Below are 19,531 nucleotides of genomic sequence, written 5' to 3'. Positions count from 1 at the left end.
ACAGCAACACCTCCCCCTTTTTACTATGTGATCAGCGAAGGATGTTCTTTTACATTGTAATGTTCTTTCATGTCTGTAGTGAGTGTGACGCAGGTCTATTGAGTTGTGTTATTTTGCTTGAACCCCTCCTCCACCCTCATACTGTCCCCTCCCCTCTTCCCGCCTCCTCACCACAGCTTTCTACACACATTTCTTCAGCCTTTTTCAAATCTGAGGTGTGAACGACCGGTGCTGAAGTAAGGGGGGTTTATGACCCTAGCCTTGTCTGAGTAATGTTAACTTGCATTCTGTACAAAAACATTTTGCCTAACAAAACAACAACCTTACCATCATCAGATTTGCCGTCTCAAAGAGTGCAGTTGCTACTCCTGACCTTTTGTGGGTATCGCTTCTCGGCCTTTTGGCTAAGATCAAGTGTAGTATCTGTTCTTATCAGTTTAATATCTGATACGTGCCCTACCCGGGCACCATATATTAAATTGATTTTTGGATCAGGGAGATGGAATAGGGGCTTGCTCCGTCCACTCCACGCATCGACCCGGTATTGCAGTACTTCCGGGAACGGTGCACCCCCTAAAGTGGTTAATGAAAGAAATGAGTTTAGTCTTGTGTGGCAGCAGAGGTTATTAGAAATAGTTTATGTTGATTATGGATGTTTTAAAAATGTTGTTAGTGCTCATATACTAAGTACTAGTAAAGGTAGAATGATGATTATGTTTGGAATGCTTGCTTATTACAAAATGCTGTGTAGTGATGCAGCTGAGTAGCTTTGTGATTAACTGCATGTGAAACTGTAGGTTTTATCAATGATAAACTTTTGTGTGCAAAAGCAGTGGGTCACAATTTGGCTTATTAGTCCCTTTTTCCCCTGCTGGTAGATGCTGTAACTGCACCATTTCACATGCAAAACATGTGTCTCTTGCCTGATTGGTGGAGTCGAGTCAAGTCTTCTCTATAGAGAGCCTAAGTCCCTCCCCTTCCGGTCGACCACCATGGGACCTTATTTCGGAAAAATATTGTATGGTAGTCAATGGCGAGAGAAAACAAATATTTTGATCTCGTTTGAATTGTGCCCTGAATTACACATATGATGTTTGTCAATTTAAAAGATACATTTTAAAGTCAAGAAAGTCGCAGTTTGATGTAAAACGGTTGAGGTATAAGACTATGAAAATACGTAATTACAAAGACTACAAACCCAGAAGGCGCACATGCGACGTCATACCTTTTCTCTCAATGAATGAAGCTAACTTTACTGAAGCTAACGTCTGTCATTTTTTCTATAGTCTTACATTATAATCGTAACGTTACGCCGTCATGCCTGACTCGTGTTTTGAGCCAGAATACACACATACGAGCAACGGATCTTGTGACGTAGGCTACATAGTGCGAGACGAGAGATGTAGTTCATCGAGCGATTTTCACATACAACTAAACGTTACTCTTCTGTTTTATGACAAACTGCGACTTTCTTGACTTTCATATTTACCTTTTAAATTGACAAACATCATATGTGTAGTTCAGGGGACAGTTCAGACGGAATAAAAAGATAAGTTATCTCTCCCCATTGACTTCCATACATATTTTTCCCGAAATAAGGTCCCATGAGCCGGAAGCGGAGGGGCGGGACTTAGGCTCTCTATGGTTGGTAGAGAGATCTACAGTCGAGTGTTCAGGAAATATAGACTCTCGGCTAGTCGGAAGGTCTAATTGTCAACAGTCAGTGTACAGACCCCTTTTCAGTTGAAAAAATGTTGTGGGCGGAGCTCAGGTGGAGGCAGAACGATTCCCCTGGCCGCTTCACTAACGCTACTTAGCAAGTTTTGTTGGCTTGTTCTTTTAACAATGTGGACAAAATCTGATTTTGTAAGGTCACTCACTGTCCAGGACCGCAATTATGTGAAAACTGAAAAGGTTTATTTTAACTGACGGAACCAGATTGGCCGACCCGTACACACTCACTCATTGGATGGACGATCTGATAGGATTAGCTTCGGTTGAGTGGCCTGTAGGGTTGGGCATCGAGAACCGGTTCCAACTTGGAACCGTTTAAAAAATAACGATGCCATTGGAATCGTTTAGAAAAAAAAATTCGATTCCGATCATCGGTTCCGCGCAAGTTTTGGTTTCCATAGTGGCCACCGGATTTTTCGAAAGTGCTTGCCGCGCCCGCTTGTTCTGTTGCAGCCTTGGAGCACGGTAAGCGGCGCTCAAAAGTGTGGCTTTATTTCACTTTAAAAAAGCCTGAGTCGGCACTCGCACAGTGCAACACTTGACAAACTGCATGGTGTACAAATTAACAAGGAGTGTCCAGTGGCGTAACTTTGTTTTAAAAAGTGGGTGGGACAGGTGGGGGTTGGTAATACAATGCTAAATCACATGTACAATAACATTAAGTCCAACAATCGATTTAAATAGTACATGGGGTTTAAGTTGTCGTTTAATGAGATGTAATACATGTTGTCAGTGCCAATAATTATTGTATAAATAAATGCATAAATCCGCTGCACTTATTTAACGTGTACCTTAATGGTCCAGTGGTAGAACTTTCGTCAAGCGTCTCAGATGTTCTGGGTTCTAAACCGCACACGTATAGTTATTTTTTTCTCATCAAAACCGATTATGCTTGTCATCAGTGGTTGTATATCAAGCAGGGACACGTTTGTGTGCATTATATTTTGTGATTTGACCGGAACGAATAGAGAGTCTCCTCAACGAATTGAAGCGCGCGTCCGAGTGAAGACAGTGCGGTGTGCGCGAGCCAGAAGAGAAAACACTGTATCCGCGCCAATGATCGCACATTTCAGTGCTAGATCGTCTCTTATTTATCAAACGAACGACATGAATGCTCTGCTAGTTACCTGGAGATGTTTTATTTATATGTATTGGAACATTCGGATCAAAATAAAATGACTCCGCCCCTCAAAGAATCGGAATCGAGAATCGAAAAGAACCGAAATCGAAAGGAAGAATCGGAATCGGAATCAGAATCGTTCAAATCAAAACGATGCCCAACCCTAGTGGCCTGACATCTACACTTCCTGATAGAGAAACTGAGCGTAAAGTGAAGCTGAGGGCGTATAAATCTTTAGATGCCTATAACTATGTGTTGAATGGTCACGTACAAGTCTTGTGTGGTACGATCCGAAGTTCTGCCTAGTCAGCGCCAAGGTCAGAAGACGACCATGTAAAGAGTGACATTACAGTGCAATTTTAAAGATGTGAATATTTTCTAAAAGGAAAAAGATGCAGCAGAAAGTCCAGATGCAGCCAATTAATTTATGAACTTTATATATTTAATTATTCTTTCTTACCAGGTTCTTCAAGAAGTCCAGTCACAATCAGTCACAACAATATTTGTGAATCCTCTATGATTTGCATATACGATCACAATAGTTTAGAATACATTATGCGATTAAATTTCAAATTGGAAGCCTCTACTCGGACAATTCTGGCACCGACAACAACACAAGATTATATTTTTAAGCTCATTATGTAGCCGAATCTGTGTTGGTTTGTATTGGCTGCCTCCAGTTTTCCCTTTGTTTTGCCTCCAGCTAACGCTGTGACATAGGCCTAATTGTGACGTCAGCGCAAAAAGGGTCTATAGACGGTACGACAGTAAAAAAAAAAAGACCAATGATTTAACAAGATCCAGAGTTTAGAGTATAGATTGAGGGTTTAGAGTAGATTGTGATGATGAACCATGTGAAGTGAAGTGGCGCCTCACCGTGGTTGAGAATGATGTTGCCTCCAGTGGCGAGCCTACAGGGAGCGTGTACAACTCATACTTACCTGGCAGGGGAGACACCATGATCATGAAGGTGGTTCACCCAGGGCGAGGCTCAGCCATTGCACTCCGGCTGTGCTGACCCCTGCGAATTCCCCAAATGTGGGAATCTCGACTGCATAATTTCTGGTAGTGGGGGACTGCGTTCGCGCTCTCCCCTGATTTACTGGTACAATAATAGAATTGAAATGTGCTCAGTGTTTTAAGTTGTAACTTAATTTATTTGAAGGCTGCGATGCTCACAAAATTCATCTTTTTAAATCAGGAATTGGTCCAGTAGTAGGCCTATCTCTGATACGGACATGAGATTATTCAGTTAAAGTCCCCCTGTGGTCAATTAGTTGTAGGCCTATCCCTTAAAACGAATTTAACTTTGATCATCAAAATGACATATTTAAAAAAAATTCCTTGAAACAAAATTCTTCATGCTTTAAAATAGCTTGAATGTAACTCTACACCCTTGCGTCAATTACTGTAGTATACGTGGTCTATGAATATGCAAGTTAGCCCCGCCTCCACTCACTCACACCAGCTCAGAGATCCACTCGTTGATGATCACACGGTGACCTGATTGGTTACAAAGTAGTTTGTGACGTCAGAAACATCAGCGATTTCAATCTGCATTTTTGAAACTATCTTTGGTTTTAAGGAGAAAATACAATTGTGTTGACTGATGAATTTGTACATGGTTTGTCTTAACTCGCATTAAAAACACCACATAAACGACAATAAAAGCTTGATTTTCACCACACTCCTGTGTCGTGGTGCTCACTTGAACAGCGTCGGCCAATAATGAGCCGGCATTTTGACGTAGAACCTGGTATCTTTTTGTAATATTAATATTATGGTCATACTTCCTGGTTCTTGTAAGAAATCTAGGTGCTGCATTTTGGACTAACTAGACTTTGTTTAATAGGCATGCAGGCATTATTCTTTCTTACCAGGTTCTTCATAAAGTCTAGTCACAATCAATCACAACAATATTTGTGAATCCTCTATGATTTGCATATACGATCACAATAGTTTAGAATACATTATGCGATAAAATTTCAAATTGGAAGCCTGACGATTATGGCACCGACAACAACACAAGATGATATTTTAAGCTCATTATGTAGCCCAATCTGTGTTGGTTTGAATTGGCTGCCTCCAGTTTTCTGGTCTGAAGTATAAAATCATTGGTTACCCGTAAGCCAATCACATAACGTTTGGTTATGACTTGTGTTATGCACCAGCTCAGCAGCATCGAACTGCCACTGTAAACACATTATAAATAATGCGAAAACGAAACCATCGAGAGAAATACCGGAGTGAACATGGCTGTCAACGACTTTTGTAGATTATGTGACGTAAATCTACGCATCCACGGCACAATCGGGGCCTCTAAACTATTATTTGACAGTAAAGAGAAACAGGAAAATATTTGCAGCCAACTGTCAAAGTTAGGATTAGTTCTGTCAAACACAGCTCTTTGTTCATTTCGAGTCTGTCGGAAATGCTGCAACTTAATTGCAAGATTACAGCATGACATGGCAATATTTACGAACTGGGAAAAAAAGGAGACACTGTTTGGAAATGCCGGGAATATTCTCCACAACAGAGCGAATTGCATCCCTTGTCTCCATATCCGCGGTCGTTTTCGATTTCCCCAATCTCAAACTCGGCGCTTAGCGTCTACGTCACGGCTCTCAGCCCGCCCTCTGTTCGTTGATTGGCCGGCTGTTTTCAGGCCGGAGGAAAACTGAGAGACATGTCGATGTCTCAGACTAAGTACAGAAGTGAAATGAAATTGAGCGGAAGTACGAAGTCTGACGTAGTCAGGCTATGAAATCACATGCTGACATTAAATTTGCAATGAAAAACCGAAAGGGGGGCGATGATGTAACTGTATTCCCAGCTACAAAAACATGTGGTGAACCACCAAACTGCTGTGATTGTGCCTGATTATATGAAGAAATGTGTTGCTGCATGATTGTCATTGTTACATGTTGTCATTGTTCTTGATGGCATCATGTAGTATATATAATATTGATGATGATGATATTATTTAAGGTAGCCTAATCTATTGATCTGCACCAGGGTCAAAAGATAGTGTGTTGTAGGAAAAGCCCTAATGTTATAGGATTTAATTAAGAAGTTGCCTTTTCCACTATATAGTCGTTGAAATAATTTGACAAATAATCAATTGTGAATTGATCTACAGTTACATAAAATATTAGTTAATTGAATATTTCTAAGTTATGTTTTAATATTTTATATTTCAAGTAAACTTTCGAAAGAAGAGTTACACTACAGTATTCCTAGTTGAAATTAGTTGAAGTTTACTTGTGTGCGTCCACAACTGGTGAAATGTTCATAACTTGTGTACACTGTATTGTCTGATCCTTTTAAGGACAAAAAGAGTTGTTTGGTTTCAGAGAAGCAAGAAGATTAACTGTTTTCTTTTGTACAGTGTGGCTCTGGACAGGATCGCTCTGCTGTGTGAGACGTCTGTGCAGATTCAGGGAGTTTTACTGAGACTGAGTCTGTGGATCTGGCATCATCGTGTTCGTTCTTTCAAGACCTTGTTCCTGCTGTGCCTGTAATATGTACATATTCAATCTGTGTGCAGTCAGGTGGAGGGAGAGCTTTTGAGGAGATTGACATGGTCTTCAATATGGTGGCAGATGGTATTTTAGTCGACTAAAGGGTTAAACTGATTATTAAATCCTGGAAAGTCTTGGTATTGATTTCGACCTTTGCCACCGAACAACGAGTCAGAACTGCGGTCCGAGTTTCACAGAGCAATTCTGCCGATGAGGTAAACCTGAGTCGGACCTTGAAGTGACAATATAGGACAAATCAACACATTTACACAACACAAATCTATTATCAACACAAATCTAGGTTTAATTCATTTACAAATAAATGAAAATACGTTAAAATAATGTCATGCTTGGAAATTATTGAATTTCCACACATAGCATTTATGACATCTAGGGCTGTCACTTTTGTGAATTTATTTATTTATTTTTGAGACATAAGTGTTCATTTATTTTGCATTTTTTCTATGTCTAAAGACGTTTCCATTTTAAACACCAAATATAGGTAAATCCACAAACAACTAACACAGGCATTAGGACGAACGTAAAGAGGGCGCTTGAGACTCGCACAAGTCAGCAATATTTCTGATGATTTATTGGCGTGAAGTTTCGTGCACAATGACAAACCGGAGTGCAACATACTCGGAAAAACAATAAGCAGAGTAGACTGCCATAACATCAATGAAAAACATTACTGCAGGCTTCAACATGGCTGTGTTTACGATTAGAAATGCCAAACAAATATTGCCTACATAGGCGATTGTAGCCCGAATCTGTATCTGTATGCATGAGACTGTCTGAATACCGGCAGAATTCACATTTTTGTTGTAAAAAGAGAGACATTATGCAAAAGTATAAATTGCTGTTATGTGTGTTTGTCAGAGCCTGTAGTTGCTGTGATGTGCGTTCGCTGCGGGCGTATCGGGACGCACACCGAGAGAAGGCCGTTAAAACCGATTGCCTATTTTCCCTATTTGGTTGGTCCGATCGATTGTGCAATTGATTTTCAAACGTAAAGTGACAGCCCTAATGACATCATTGACTTCTTTACTATCACAGGTTTAGCATTTGTTTCATAAATTCATATATGTGCAAAACTGTAATATGTAGACCATTAAAATGAACTGTATGAAAAAGGCTCATTTGAGGGGTGTTTAGCGTGAAAGAAACAGCTGGACCATGAGGTTTTAACTTAAGCATCTGTTATGTCCCCATAAACCCATCAAAATATACCCGAAGTAAAACAGAAACTTACAATTGGTATTACAATATGTTGCAACATGTGCAGGGCCTCTAACTTGTTTCCAATTAAAATTAAAATCCATCAAGAAGGTCCAATGACGTAACAACGTCCCAATAAAAGAAGAAAATAAAATAAGGCATTGATTGGCACAAGTGCCTTCGGTTGAACCAATGGGGGAGACAGCCTCCTTCAACAGAGAACGCAAATAATTAATCATAAACAGTTAAACATGAGATGGACATATGTGTCAACATAGTGTATGATAAATGTATATTAAAATACTGTAAAACTATTAGTTTATAATATACACTAAGGCCCTATTCGGACGGGATTAGCTTGACAAGGGTAGATGGAATGATGTAATTTTACCACAGGACGTCTGCAATATAATATTCGCATGGGATAAGATATCTCAGTAAAACTAGCAGAAGTGTGAGGGGTAACTTAATTTACACATCGCCGTCACCTTCCTGTCGTCATGTGTGTGTTCCGTTGCTTTCTGATATCACGTGCACAAACACGTATTGTAGTATAACCTATATTTATATATATATATATATATATATATATATATATATATATAAATATTAGGGCTGTTTTCGACTAAGGATTTTCATAGTCGAATCTGATTCGTTAGATTTTGCCATAGTCGACTGATAGTCGAACCTTTTTTTTTTTTTTTTAGATAGCAGCTAGATTTTTTCCATTTCAAACAAAAGAGCTAAAAAACACATCACACATATATCATAACATTTCATAAACATGAGGAGCAATATGAGAGAGAAATTTGGTGATCGTTGTTTAGGTAGGCTACATTAAACCACGTAAAGCTTTTTAACGCACATGAGAACCGCGTGGAGTCAACTCACAGCCGCTCCGCAGCCCTGCTGAAAATGTGAAGCAGAAACGCTTAATATCAGATAACGTCCGTAATAATTGGACTCCGGGTTCGATTTTTTTACCATTTTCAGTGGTTATGAGGAGCAATATGAGAGGGAAATTTGGTAATCGTTGTTTAGGTACATTAAACCACGTAAAGCTTTTTAACGCACATGAGAACCGTGTGGAGTCAACCCACAGCCGCTCCGCAGCCCTGCTGAAAATGTGAAGCAGATTTTTGAATACATTTTTATTTATTTACATTAGTAAGCTACAGGACATCGTCTTTCAAAACATGACCTGCGCGAAAGCGAAAAAATAAATAAAATTGTACCCAGTCTCTGTCCCCAGCACATTTCAAACCAAACTGACGCCCATGTATTCGACTATGAGGTTCATAGTCGAATCAGACCTCTCCGAATCGAATCGTCGAATCCTCGACTATTAGAAGTCAGCCCTAATAAATATATATATATATATATATATATATAAAAGAGTTAGGTCTGGTCGAACAATGTATTAAGTACAGATTGGATTATGTTTGCAATAGGCACTTGCCTATCGCTAAAAAAAAGTTTCCTGCTTTTAACAAGTGCTTTCGACTTGACACTTGAGTTTTGCCACAGACTTGTCCCACCGTCTAGAACACAACTGAATATGCTTTTTCAACATAACGGAAGGTAAAAGTCGCTGTAATCTTTACTGAGATGGCATATTCGGATGGGACTAAAATCACTGAGAAGCTCTGGTAATAGTTACTTTACCCCATCTCTCTAATCCAGTCCGAATAGGGCTTAACGGTATAGTACAGTGTATAGATCATGTAGTTCATATGTACCTCACATGCTATGTTTTCAGTACTGGAAATACTGCTAATAACTTTTTATGTGTCAACAATAGATTATTAAGCTGGTGACTTGGAGGCTGACTCCACTTTCGTCGAGCCCAGTGACGGCTCATCAACGGCTGCCAGAACGTCTCCTGGACGAGGATCACTCTGCGAACACGGTGCTTCAGCTGCTCCCTCGATACATGGAGACGCACCATGTCTTCATCACTCAGCGTAGTAAAAGTTGTCAATGTACAATGTACATGGGCTTCAGACACTCCGTGGACTCGTGGTATGGTGCTGTCTGTGAATGTATTTACAGAGAAATTAATAATATAAAAACTGTTGCACTGCTCTATTAAGAGCTTCTATACAGTCAAACCAAAAATTTTCAGACACAAACTTTTTTTTACTAGTAGGTGCTGGACATTAAAGTTAATTTATGCAAGTGAGGATGGCTAAAAAAGGAAACTGTGACATATTATAACCCAAAAATTCTTTATACAGTGGACTACCAGTAAAATTTATAAACTTGGGACCAAAATTTATTCAGACACTTTGTTTTGTTTAAGTGTTTTTTTTTAAATTGCTAATGCGACCTTTTTACACCACAGACTGAACAAAATTAAGCATTGCTTTGTAATTGGTTGAACAAAATTGGTATTATCTAATTGTGTACTTAGGTTGAATAGCTGTCTTTTGTCAGCTGTTAAATTGAATTAATTTGTGAATTGTCTAACAGAAGGATTGCCAAAACCAGTGAAATATCAACTGATTTGATAACTCTTGAGTTCTTGTCATATTCTAATATTCATATTTTCTAAACTATAGCGAATAAACTGTGATAATGTGAGAAATGTAGGTGTCTGAATAAATTTTGGTTTGACTGTGTTGTAGGATTGCCTGTGTGATTGCCTGACTTGTAGAGATACATGTCCTTTCTGTTACCCACGCATCCTTCACCACAAGGACACCTCAGCGAGGATCTCCACACTCCGACAGAAGAGATGTGGAGATTGCATTGTGCCGCTAACATTTCCTGGAGGTTCAGGAGGGTAAAACCACATTCGGTCTGATTTCATTACCCGTCGCCTCTTCTTTGCACACCGGCACTGTCATGATAGAAGAGCCCTCTCTCTGTGTCGGCCTTTACCCATGAGACTCAGCTGGTGAAATGCCATTTAATTCCAGCATTTTCTCAGATATGCCCAACTGTCCAGCTCAACCTTGAAGATGTCAAAACAGTAAAATACATTCTCACTCCAATAATAATATAATGATTTCCAACACCTGCGGCCTCTGCCTATTTAACAGCTGCTGGTGGCGCTTCACCTCGGCCTATAAGAAAAACCTGTTGTTGGTGGTTTTTCTTTTCTTGTGTACAGGATGGTGAGTGTGTGTTTGTTTAGCTATATTAGAATAGAGGGAAAGCCTAGGTAAGTAAGCTGACCCGGAAGACCCTTTTGTGTTTGTTATTTTTATCGGGAGTTAGGACAGTTTTAACTAGTAGTAGTTTAGATCAGTTAGCTCACCAGTCCTTAACTTTTGTATGTTTATATTTTCCTTGTTTGTTTGTTTTCTTTTTGCTGCCAATTAATTTGCTCTTTTTCTTTTTCTTTTCCCATTTGTGACTGACAAGCCCTCCTGATGAACTCACTAACACACCTGGTCCTGGAGTTAAATTTCAGGATCAAAATCTCAAGTTTGCTGAGTTCAGGATCATCACAGTCACTCTTTGCTGCACACGCTGGTATATATTCTAGTGAGTTGACGCTTCAGTGAAGAGCTTTTCCTCCATAACCAGGATTAAGCCACAGCTGATTAATATGCAGTCCATCAGCCGGTTCTTTCTGGATTAATTTTTCCATTACGCATACCAAGCCATGAGTGTAGAAATCTTGCTCTGCTGTGGACAACAATCCCTGCTAAATTCAGTGACTCGGTCTTACAAATGCAAAAATGTCTGATTGTAAATAGTTTAATTTACCTTCTTGGTGGAGTCAGACTTCAAGATTTTCCCAAAAGTGGACATGATCCGTGTTCGGTCAGTAGTCCTCAATGAGATAAAGGCTTTCCTCAGCAGCTTTGGTGATGGTTGCAGAAATTGTTGGCACAAATTCCCTGAAAGCAGAGAAAATAGACAGACGCAGACTTCATTATTGATGGTTAGGAACAAATAACCTCCATCCACTTTTGAGTTAAAAATAATAATAATTATAATCTTTGAGAATTTTATCACAGCGAGTGTCTCCTGCTGTGTTTGTGTCGGATGGGAATCTGCACTCGTGTGCATGTTAGTCGTTCCCTAAACACTTAAGAAAACAATTAACTCTGGCTTACTTGTGATCGTCTCAGGTTTTTTGTACTGGTGAGGAGGGTTAAGTCTTTCTTTTCCAGGTTCTCCTCGCATGGCTCTCCACGGACGTGTTCCTCTGAAATATTCATTGTAAGAGACTGTTTTTTATTTTATAATAACAATAATAATGATTTTATTAATGATAATATTATTATAATGTAATAATCATTTAATGATAATCTAATTATAATTAGATGCCACCACTAATAAACACCTGCAGGGTGTATGAAATACTTCAGATAGGTACTGGGGTGGGTGAGATGTTGCAAACATTATGCTGTTGGGTTACACATTTATTAAATGTTTAATTTAGATTCCAGTACAATAGTCTAAAATTCTGTACATTGAATTTAGCATTTAAGATTATGATGATGATATCAGCTGAGAGTCCAGCCGGTCCTCTTTTCGCGTCTCAGCGTTTGAATAGTTATGATGATAGTCTACGTTGACCGTAGACAGTTACGGCCCGTCATTGGCCCAGAGTCTACGGTCACTGTAGACTCTGGGCCAATCAGAGAGCCGAACTGTCTACGGTCAGCCGGCGAACCGTCATTGGCCCAGAGTCTACGGTCACTGTAGACTCTGGGCCAATCAGAGAGCCGAACTGTCTACGGTCAGCCGGCGAACCGTCATTGGCCCAGAGTCTACGGTCACTGTAGACTCTAGGCCAATCAGAGAGCCGAACGGTCTACGGTCAGCCGGGGGGATGTGCAATTGATCCGCAACGTGATTGGATGGTCTATTGATGTTTTGGTCTTAGAAGTTTTGTTTTGATTTGCACATGTGAAATATTGTTTTAAAATGCATCCTGTTTATAAATGAAGTAGCCATTCACTTTGTAATTGTTGTTGTTGAATGCTTTATTCACTGAATCAGTTTACATAAAAATATTACAGTTAGTAAATAAACTGAAGCAAATAAAAGAGAGTTGAAATGAAATCTAAAATAAATAGCAAAATAAACAATACTAGCTACATAAATAGTAAAATATTAGAATTAGAGGGAGATGAAATATAAAATGTAAATATTAGAGGTAGATGAAACGTAAAATTTAAACATCAGAGGTAAATGAAATCTAAAATATTACTTGCATTAAGTAAACAAGCTTAAAATTGTAAACAAAACTAAATATTGACTTAGTTTACATGACACATTATTTGACAGATTATAAAACTATATTAAAAACCCCAAAATTATACACAATATTCAATATAAACTGTAGTAAACTTTTTATTCACTGGAGTGCATCAACGACTGTGGTGAAATGTTCGTAGCTGCTGTACACTACTGTGTCCAATCCTGCGGACGTAGACATTATTTTCACGTGACAAAGTATTTTTTTTATATTTTTGGTGTCCCTGAGTTGCTTGCTTGCAGTTGGTTGGTGTACACGCGATACCTTGGCTCCGACTGAAGTAAGATTTTCTGTGTATTTTCTTTTGTATATCGTAGCTCGGGACCAGGCTGGATTGTTAGCTTGGGACCAGAATGGGGTGTTAGCTCTCCGTGATGTGTCGCCATGGCTGGAAGATGCTTGCGCAGGTGTTGCGCTGGCGGAAGTGTTGCCATGGCTGGAAGATGCTTCCTCCGGTGTTGTGATGGCAGATGTGTCCAGAATCTTAGTAGTGGTGGTGGCGGAGGAAAAGAGTGGTGGTGGTGGTGGAAACGATTGTGCAGTAGTGGTAGATCCAAATATTTCAGGTAGAGGACTGAAGATGTTAGCAAAGACTGAAGGTTTCTGCTGGGGTATGCGAGATGTTAGGGGAGATTTATAGATGGAGACCTGGGACAGAGTCTTTGGAGCTGGTGTTGCGATGTCCGATCTTCCTTTTAACACTTTGGTACCTGCCTTGCTGGGAATGTGCTCATACACTATCTGTTCGTAGTTGGATAGAGGGAGAACCGACGGTTGACACGGTGTCGGAGGCAAGTTTTTTTTTTTTTGAAGAGATTGACGTAGTCTTTAATACGGTGACAGATGCCATTCTTGTTGACTGCAGATTGATAAGCTTCTCCTGACGACGGATGAAATACGCACTGTCTTGATGTTGATTTTTGGTAGAGGAATACCCACTTTACTGAGAACTGGATCCTCCACCAATATGCAGTGCTGAATTCGTTCGTAAGCCTTCAGGATTACTGTTTTGTCTGGGCTTTGGGTTTTGGAACTTGTAGGTGAACCCAACCAGAGTAGTTTCACCAGCGTATACATGAGTCTGTTGTGCTGAGCACTGATGTCTTGTTGAGCTGGCGCATAGCGTAGCGTTTGGCCATTTTGACTTTCTGAATCACAGCCGCATCGACAAGATCATCTCTCTTTGTGCGGCAATACAGGGTGTTACCCCAGTGTGTTCTGTACAGCTGATGAAACTTCTGCGGTAGTTTATCATGTTCCTCTACGGCTTGCCACGTTTCGATCAGCTCGTTCCTCTTTTGTCGTCAGGCTCAGCCTATTTACAGTGTGGCCAAAGTCTACCAGTAGTGCACAGAACTTTTCCAGCTTCTGGAGTCCAAGAAGTGGGCTAGGGCTACAGGTGTCCTCCTGTTGAAAAGAACAACGATCACATGTTAAGTTAAAATGTTTATGTAACTGAAGTTTAAAGTCAGTCAGACTATAAACATAAACAATACATGTTAGCGATGCGTACAGGTGAGCAGAAAATTACTCACAATGGCCGGAGGGTGAGCAGTGGTGGTTTCATCGGTGGTAAGGGTTATGTGAGCTGGGTCAACAGCCATCCTGTCGTGATCTGTCTCTGGGTCACTCTGGTATGCCTCATTCTCCTCATCGAGGTCAGTTTGGCCTGGCTGGGTAGATAGGCTACTTTTCCATCGAAACATGGCAGAGAGGGCTAACTTGGTGGCAAAGCCAAATGTCACATCGCCAATATGGGCACATTTTTGCTTTGAACCAGACGAAAAAGGACTTCCAGCCAATTTGGGTGAGCCCATTTGTAGAATTTGCCACAAAAAGATACTTCCAACCTGAGGACGCATCTTCGAATCCATCATCCGGCAGCATTTGCTGCCCTTGGCAGCACCACAAGTGCTTATCTGAGGATCGGCCCACAACCTCAGGCCAGGGACGACAGCTGGGGATCGCAGACTCGTTTGCTAAAGGGACTAAGTACCAACGCGACAGCCAGGGGCGCCGTATAGGGGGGAAAAGTTAGGACGATTCCAAGGGCCCCTGACTGACAGGGGCCCCAACAAATACGTAAAAAGTAATTTAAATTTTGTATTATATTATACACTATATAAACCATCATCATTGAGTATATTTCAAATAATAATAAAATTAATGATGTCTTTGATTGTACTTATTTTGGCAATAACAGTTAAATATCCCCATTGACCAAAAAGTAAACATCCACCCCCCTGTATCTGCATGAAATGGTTTGGTCCTGCCTTAGCGCATTCACCAGTAGCCGTGTTTCTATTACAGATTTGCGCAGAACTTTTGCGATTTATTTTCTAAATATCGATACAAAACTATTGCGAAATGACGCCGTTTCGATTAACCGATGTTATGCGACTAAAACTTAATTTTCTTCCTGGAATAGTCATTTAAAAAATCGTCAATATTATTATTAACGGAAGGAGACGTAGGCGTGTTATTCATGCATTAATGGCAAGGAAAGAAACTGTGAGCGGCAGATATGAGGAGTTTCTGGGTGTTTCTCCCTCAGTTCTGCTTCGAGGTCTTGATTGTGGCATTTCTTTGAGGTTTAGAATCCAGTATTCCTGTAATTCGTTAACAGATTGACACCCTTTCTTTTGTCTTTCCTCTCTCTATTTTCTCTCTTTCGTTTTTTTGAAAACCAGATTTTCTTTTACTATGCAACTTTGTGGTTTCTGGTGTTTCTGGCAACTAAACACCGTCATCCGTGTTTCAATTACCCTTCAAATTGCGCAAATTGAAATGAGGTGGTTTTTCAGGAAATTTTGAAAAATTAATATTTCGTAAAACTGCAATGGAAACGTTTTTTGCGCATTTACACACACATGATGTAGATGGTGCGGTGTGTTCGGACAGAGACGAGTTGTTTATTAAATTCATAAGACAAAAGAATTACAGGAATACTGGTGTATTTCAATTTATTTTTAGAAGCTCACACACACACACACACACAGACAGTTTTGTAGCACTATAATAACCATGATGTGGAAATTCCGTTTTACACGTCAACTTTATTTTGTTGTTGGCATATATGTGCAGTTAAGTTAAAAAATCTGATGTTTTTATTCTTTTGAGATGATGATGTTCATTTATTTTGATTAAAAAGTTAATATATATTTAGGTTTTTTCATTTTTTTTTTTTTTAATCTGTCATTAATTTTACAATAAAAATACATTGAGACTGTAAAGGATTGCTTTAAGGACATTTTTATGGTGGCTTTTAATCTTGCATCAAATAATGAATTGCATACTATATGCAGACTTGCATTTACAAATCACCAGCAGTAAATATTGTGCTAGTACTAGTATTGAACTACAAGAAGCAAGACAGTTGCAAGCAGTTGATTAGAGTTATGTAAAGCATCTGATGGGACAGGTATGTCCTAAAGATCTGGTGACAACAGCTGTGCAGGGGGGGCCCAATGTTATTTTTTTGTCATGGGGCCCAAAATTCCTGGCGGCACCCCTGGCGACAGCCATCAGTGTCGAAACCCTGACAGATAGTGTGACCCGCCTTCTGGTGGAGGAAAAGTTGCCATTTAATTTAGTCGAGAAGCCAGCTTTTAAGGCGATGCTACAGGCCTTCGACAAACAATATGTCCCCCCTGACAGAAAATACTTTTCAAAAAAGGCAGCACCAGAGAAGTATGTGAAAATGAAGGATAGTTTGACTCGCGAGTTAAAAGACGCTGACCATTTTTCTCTTACAACAGATATGTGGTCAAGCGTTAATATGATGCCCTATATGAGCGTGACAATTCATTACCTGAACACCAACTGGGAGCTGAAGTCAAGGTGTTTGGAGACCTCCTTCATGCCAGAAAGTCACACAAGTGATAACCTGTCCGAGGCTCTGCGATCCGCTGTTGAAGAATGGTATCTGGATGAGAAGCGGTTGGCTTGTGTCACTAGTGATAACGGAGCCAACATTGTGGCTGCGGTGAGGAAACTTGGACGGGGATGGCTACCATGCTTCGGCCACAACCTCCATTTAGCCGTCACCAACTCCATGAAAGCAGAAAAAGAACGCACTGCCCGGGCCATGGGTTTGTATCGAACGCTGGTGACCGCTTTCTCCCATAGCTGGCAAAAGAAACAACGGCTTCAGAAAGAACAAACTGAGCTGGACCTGCCTCAGCACTCCTTAGTATTGGTAAGTTTTAACTCTCTTCCAACTCTGTTTTTGGAAAGATTGACTACAAATAAGCAGGGCCTGCGAGATTTAATTCAATATAATTAATAAATAATCTATTGTAGGCAATTAAACATTTAAGTATGTGATTCTGAAATTCCAATTTTATTAAAAGGCTATCGAAAAATATATCCGTCTGGCAGGCTTACAATCACGGTAGTATGCGAGTGCGACACTTTGTTAAATTAAATAGCATTCTTTAAATAGCCTTGCTGAGACCAAAGCGCGCACAAGAAAGATATATAAATCATATAAATATGTAAAATATATAATATAAATATAAATCATATATATATGTATATATAATTTTTTTTTTTTTTTTTTGTAATAAACAATCACGGTATTGTGAGCAGTCGACACTTAAATAAATTAAATAGCCTTCGTTTTTAGCCTTGAACCACTGAGACCAAAAAAAAACACTGAGGTTGCGGTTTACAGCTATACCGTGGGAATTTCTTGCTTTTCAACCGCGGTAAGAAAAAATCCATACCGTCCCAGCCCTAATAGCAGTAGCACATTTTTATTTGTACCTTGAATGTGTTTACATGAAAATGAATGTTGTGTAAATCGACGTTGAACTGAAACTCTAGTAATAACAACAAACAATTACAGATATGTCGATCCTTGGTGTGGTAGCCAGACTTGTAGAGGTGAACGTCCTTTCCTCTACCCACGCATTCTTCACCACGGGGGCACTTCAGCGAGTATCTCCATACCCCAACAAGGCCGCCAGACAAAGATGCAACTCCTAAAGAAGAGGTTTGGAGATGGCACAGCGCCAATAACGTAGCCTGGAGGATCAGGAGGGTAGAACCACATCCGGTCTGACTTCATCACCCGTCGCCTCTTCAGCGCGCCGGTACTCTGCTTGTACACCTGGATGTGGGTGAAGAGCCTCTCTCTGTGTCGTCCTTCACCCACGAGAGGTCCGCTGGAGAAATGCAATTAGCATTGCGTACCCATCCCTCAAGCTCAACCTGCAATATACATCAACACAGTGAATTACTACAATAATAAAAATTAATGTTGGATTATTTTTCATGATATGAATTACTCACAGGGGAGTCACTCAGACATGGTTCTCCCGAAGAAGACTTCTGACTCATGGCTGTGGACTGTGACGCTTTGTGCTTGAGCTTGGAAGCAGACTTATGAAATATGCCCGTGGGAATGACGGTCTGTGACGTGACAGTGTCCGTGGCTGAAGTGGCAGCGGAAAGGACAGTGCACGTGGACATAGCAGGCAGCATGGCAGTGGCCGTCTCTGATGTGGACGTGGCTGTGGACGCAGCATCTGATGTAGACGTGGCTGTGGACGCAGCAGCAGATGTGGACGTGAACGATTGTGATGTAGACTCAGATCGGATCACCTCTAATATATGGCTGTCGTCCAGCCATGAAGGATCCTTGCTGGGAGATTTTGACTGTGTAACAAATGCATTTAACAGACTTTTAAATCAAACATGTCTTGCATAAAGAAAAAAAGTCACATCTACTTTTTTTTTCTTTTGTTTCCTGATATGTATTCATAAATATATATTTTTAAAATGTTTGCATTGCAGGCCACTTACTTATTCATCTTTGTCATAAATGTACTTCCTAAACCTTTTCATCTGAACTCTGCTGATGTGTGTTACAGGTGTATTCAGCCACTGGCAGACAGAGCTGTGCGCCGCCTTGATCAGATCCCTCTGACTGCTCCTGAAGTCGTGTGGCCTGTCCTTCTGGGCAGAATGCTAGCTGTAGAGCTCCCACATCTCCTTAAAGGTATGATTTTCAAACCCTTTCTGCCCATATATACAGCAGTCGATGTTGGCCTCCAGGACGATGGATATTTGAGGGAAGCTCTCAGCGTACTCTGCCAGAAAGTCCTTTACTTGTCCCACCGTCTAGAACACAACTGAATATGCTTTTTCAACATAACGGAAGGTAAAAGTCGCTGTAATCTTTACTGAGATGGCATATTCGGACGAGACTAAAATCACTGAGAAGCTCTGGTAATAGTTACTTTACCCCATCTCTCTAATCCAGTCCGAATAGGGCTTAACGGTATAGTACATAGGACAGTGTATAGATCATGTAGTTCATATGTACCTCACATGCTATGTTTTCAGTACTGGAAATACTGCTAATAACTTTTTATGTGTCAACAATAGATTATTAACCTGGTGACTTGGAGGCTGACTCCACTTTCGTCGAGCCCATCGACGGCTCATCAACGGCTGCCAGAACGTCTCCTGGACGAGGATCACTCTGCGAACACGGTGCTTCAGCTGCTCCCTCGATACATGGAGACGCACCATGTCTTCATCACTCAGCGTAGTAAAAGTTGTCGGGTCCTTTGCCCTTGATGAGCAGCTCCAGGTCTGTTGTAGGCCAGCACCGCTCCTGCTGGCGCAGATTTGAAGACTGCATACTTGGAGTGGCTGTCTGTGTGAATGTCTGCATCAAATCGATGGATCCAGTGATGTCCAAAAGCT

At 40.4% G+C, this 19,531-nt stretch overlaps 2 protein-coding genes across 3 annotated transcripts; one reads left to right on the top strand and one right to left on the bottom strand.

Annotated features, from left to right (window-relative positions):
• Positions 1-9,581: 9,581 nt before the first annotated feature.
• On the bottom strand, positions 9,582-18,683 carry LOC307012407 (uncharacterized protein). Of its 2 annotated transcripts, XR_013800613.1 has the most exons (5): positions 18,623-18,683; positions 16,626-18,475; positions 11,664-11,755; positions 11,311-11,444; positions 9,582-11,229 (listed from the first exon to the last, which is right to left on the bottom strand). XR_013800613.1 is itself a non-coding variant. In XM_079639024.1 (4 exons), the coding sequence occupies exons 1-4, from the start codon at positions 16,673-16,675 to the stop codon at positions 11,191-11,193; spliced, it is 315 nt and encodes a 104-aa protein (XP_079495150.1). In that variant the 5' UTR covers positions 16,676-16,764; the 3' UTR covers positions 9,582-11,190. The 2 variants fall into 2 exon arrangements, 1 of the variants encoding a protein (XP_079495150.1); XM_079639024.1 differs by lacking the exon at positions 18,623-18,683 and having other exon boundaries at positions 16,626-16,764.
• LOC307012383 (E3 SUMO-protein ligase ZBED1-like) lies at positions 16,335-17,800 on the top strand. The gene is made up of 2 exons (XM_079638970.1): positions 16,335-17,012; positions 17,664-17,800. Exons 1-2 carry the CDS (start codon positions 16,431-16,433, stop codon positions 17,685-17,687), a joined length of 606 nt encoding a protein of 201 aa, XP_079495096.1. The 5' UTR covers positions 16,335-16,430; the 3' UTR covers positions 17,688-17,800.
• Positions 18,684-19,531: the final 848 nt, after the last annotated feature.

Source organism: Phoxinus phoxinus, assembly GCF_949152265.1.
Source record: "Phoxinus phoxinus genome assembly, chromosome: 2".
Lineage (NCBI taxonomy): Eukaryota > Metazoa > Chordata > Actinopteri > Cypriniformes > Leuciscidae > Phoxinus > Phoxinus phoxinus.
The sequence above is the reverse complement of the archived record's forward strand: the minus strand, read 5'-3'. Positions and strand labels throughout refer to the sequence as shown.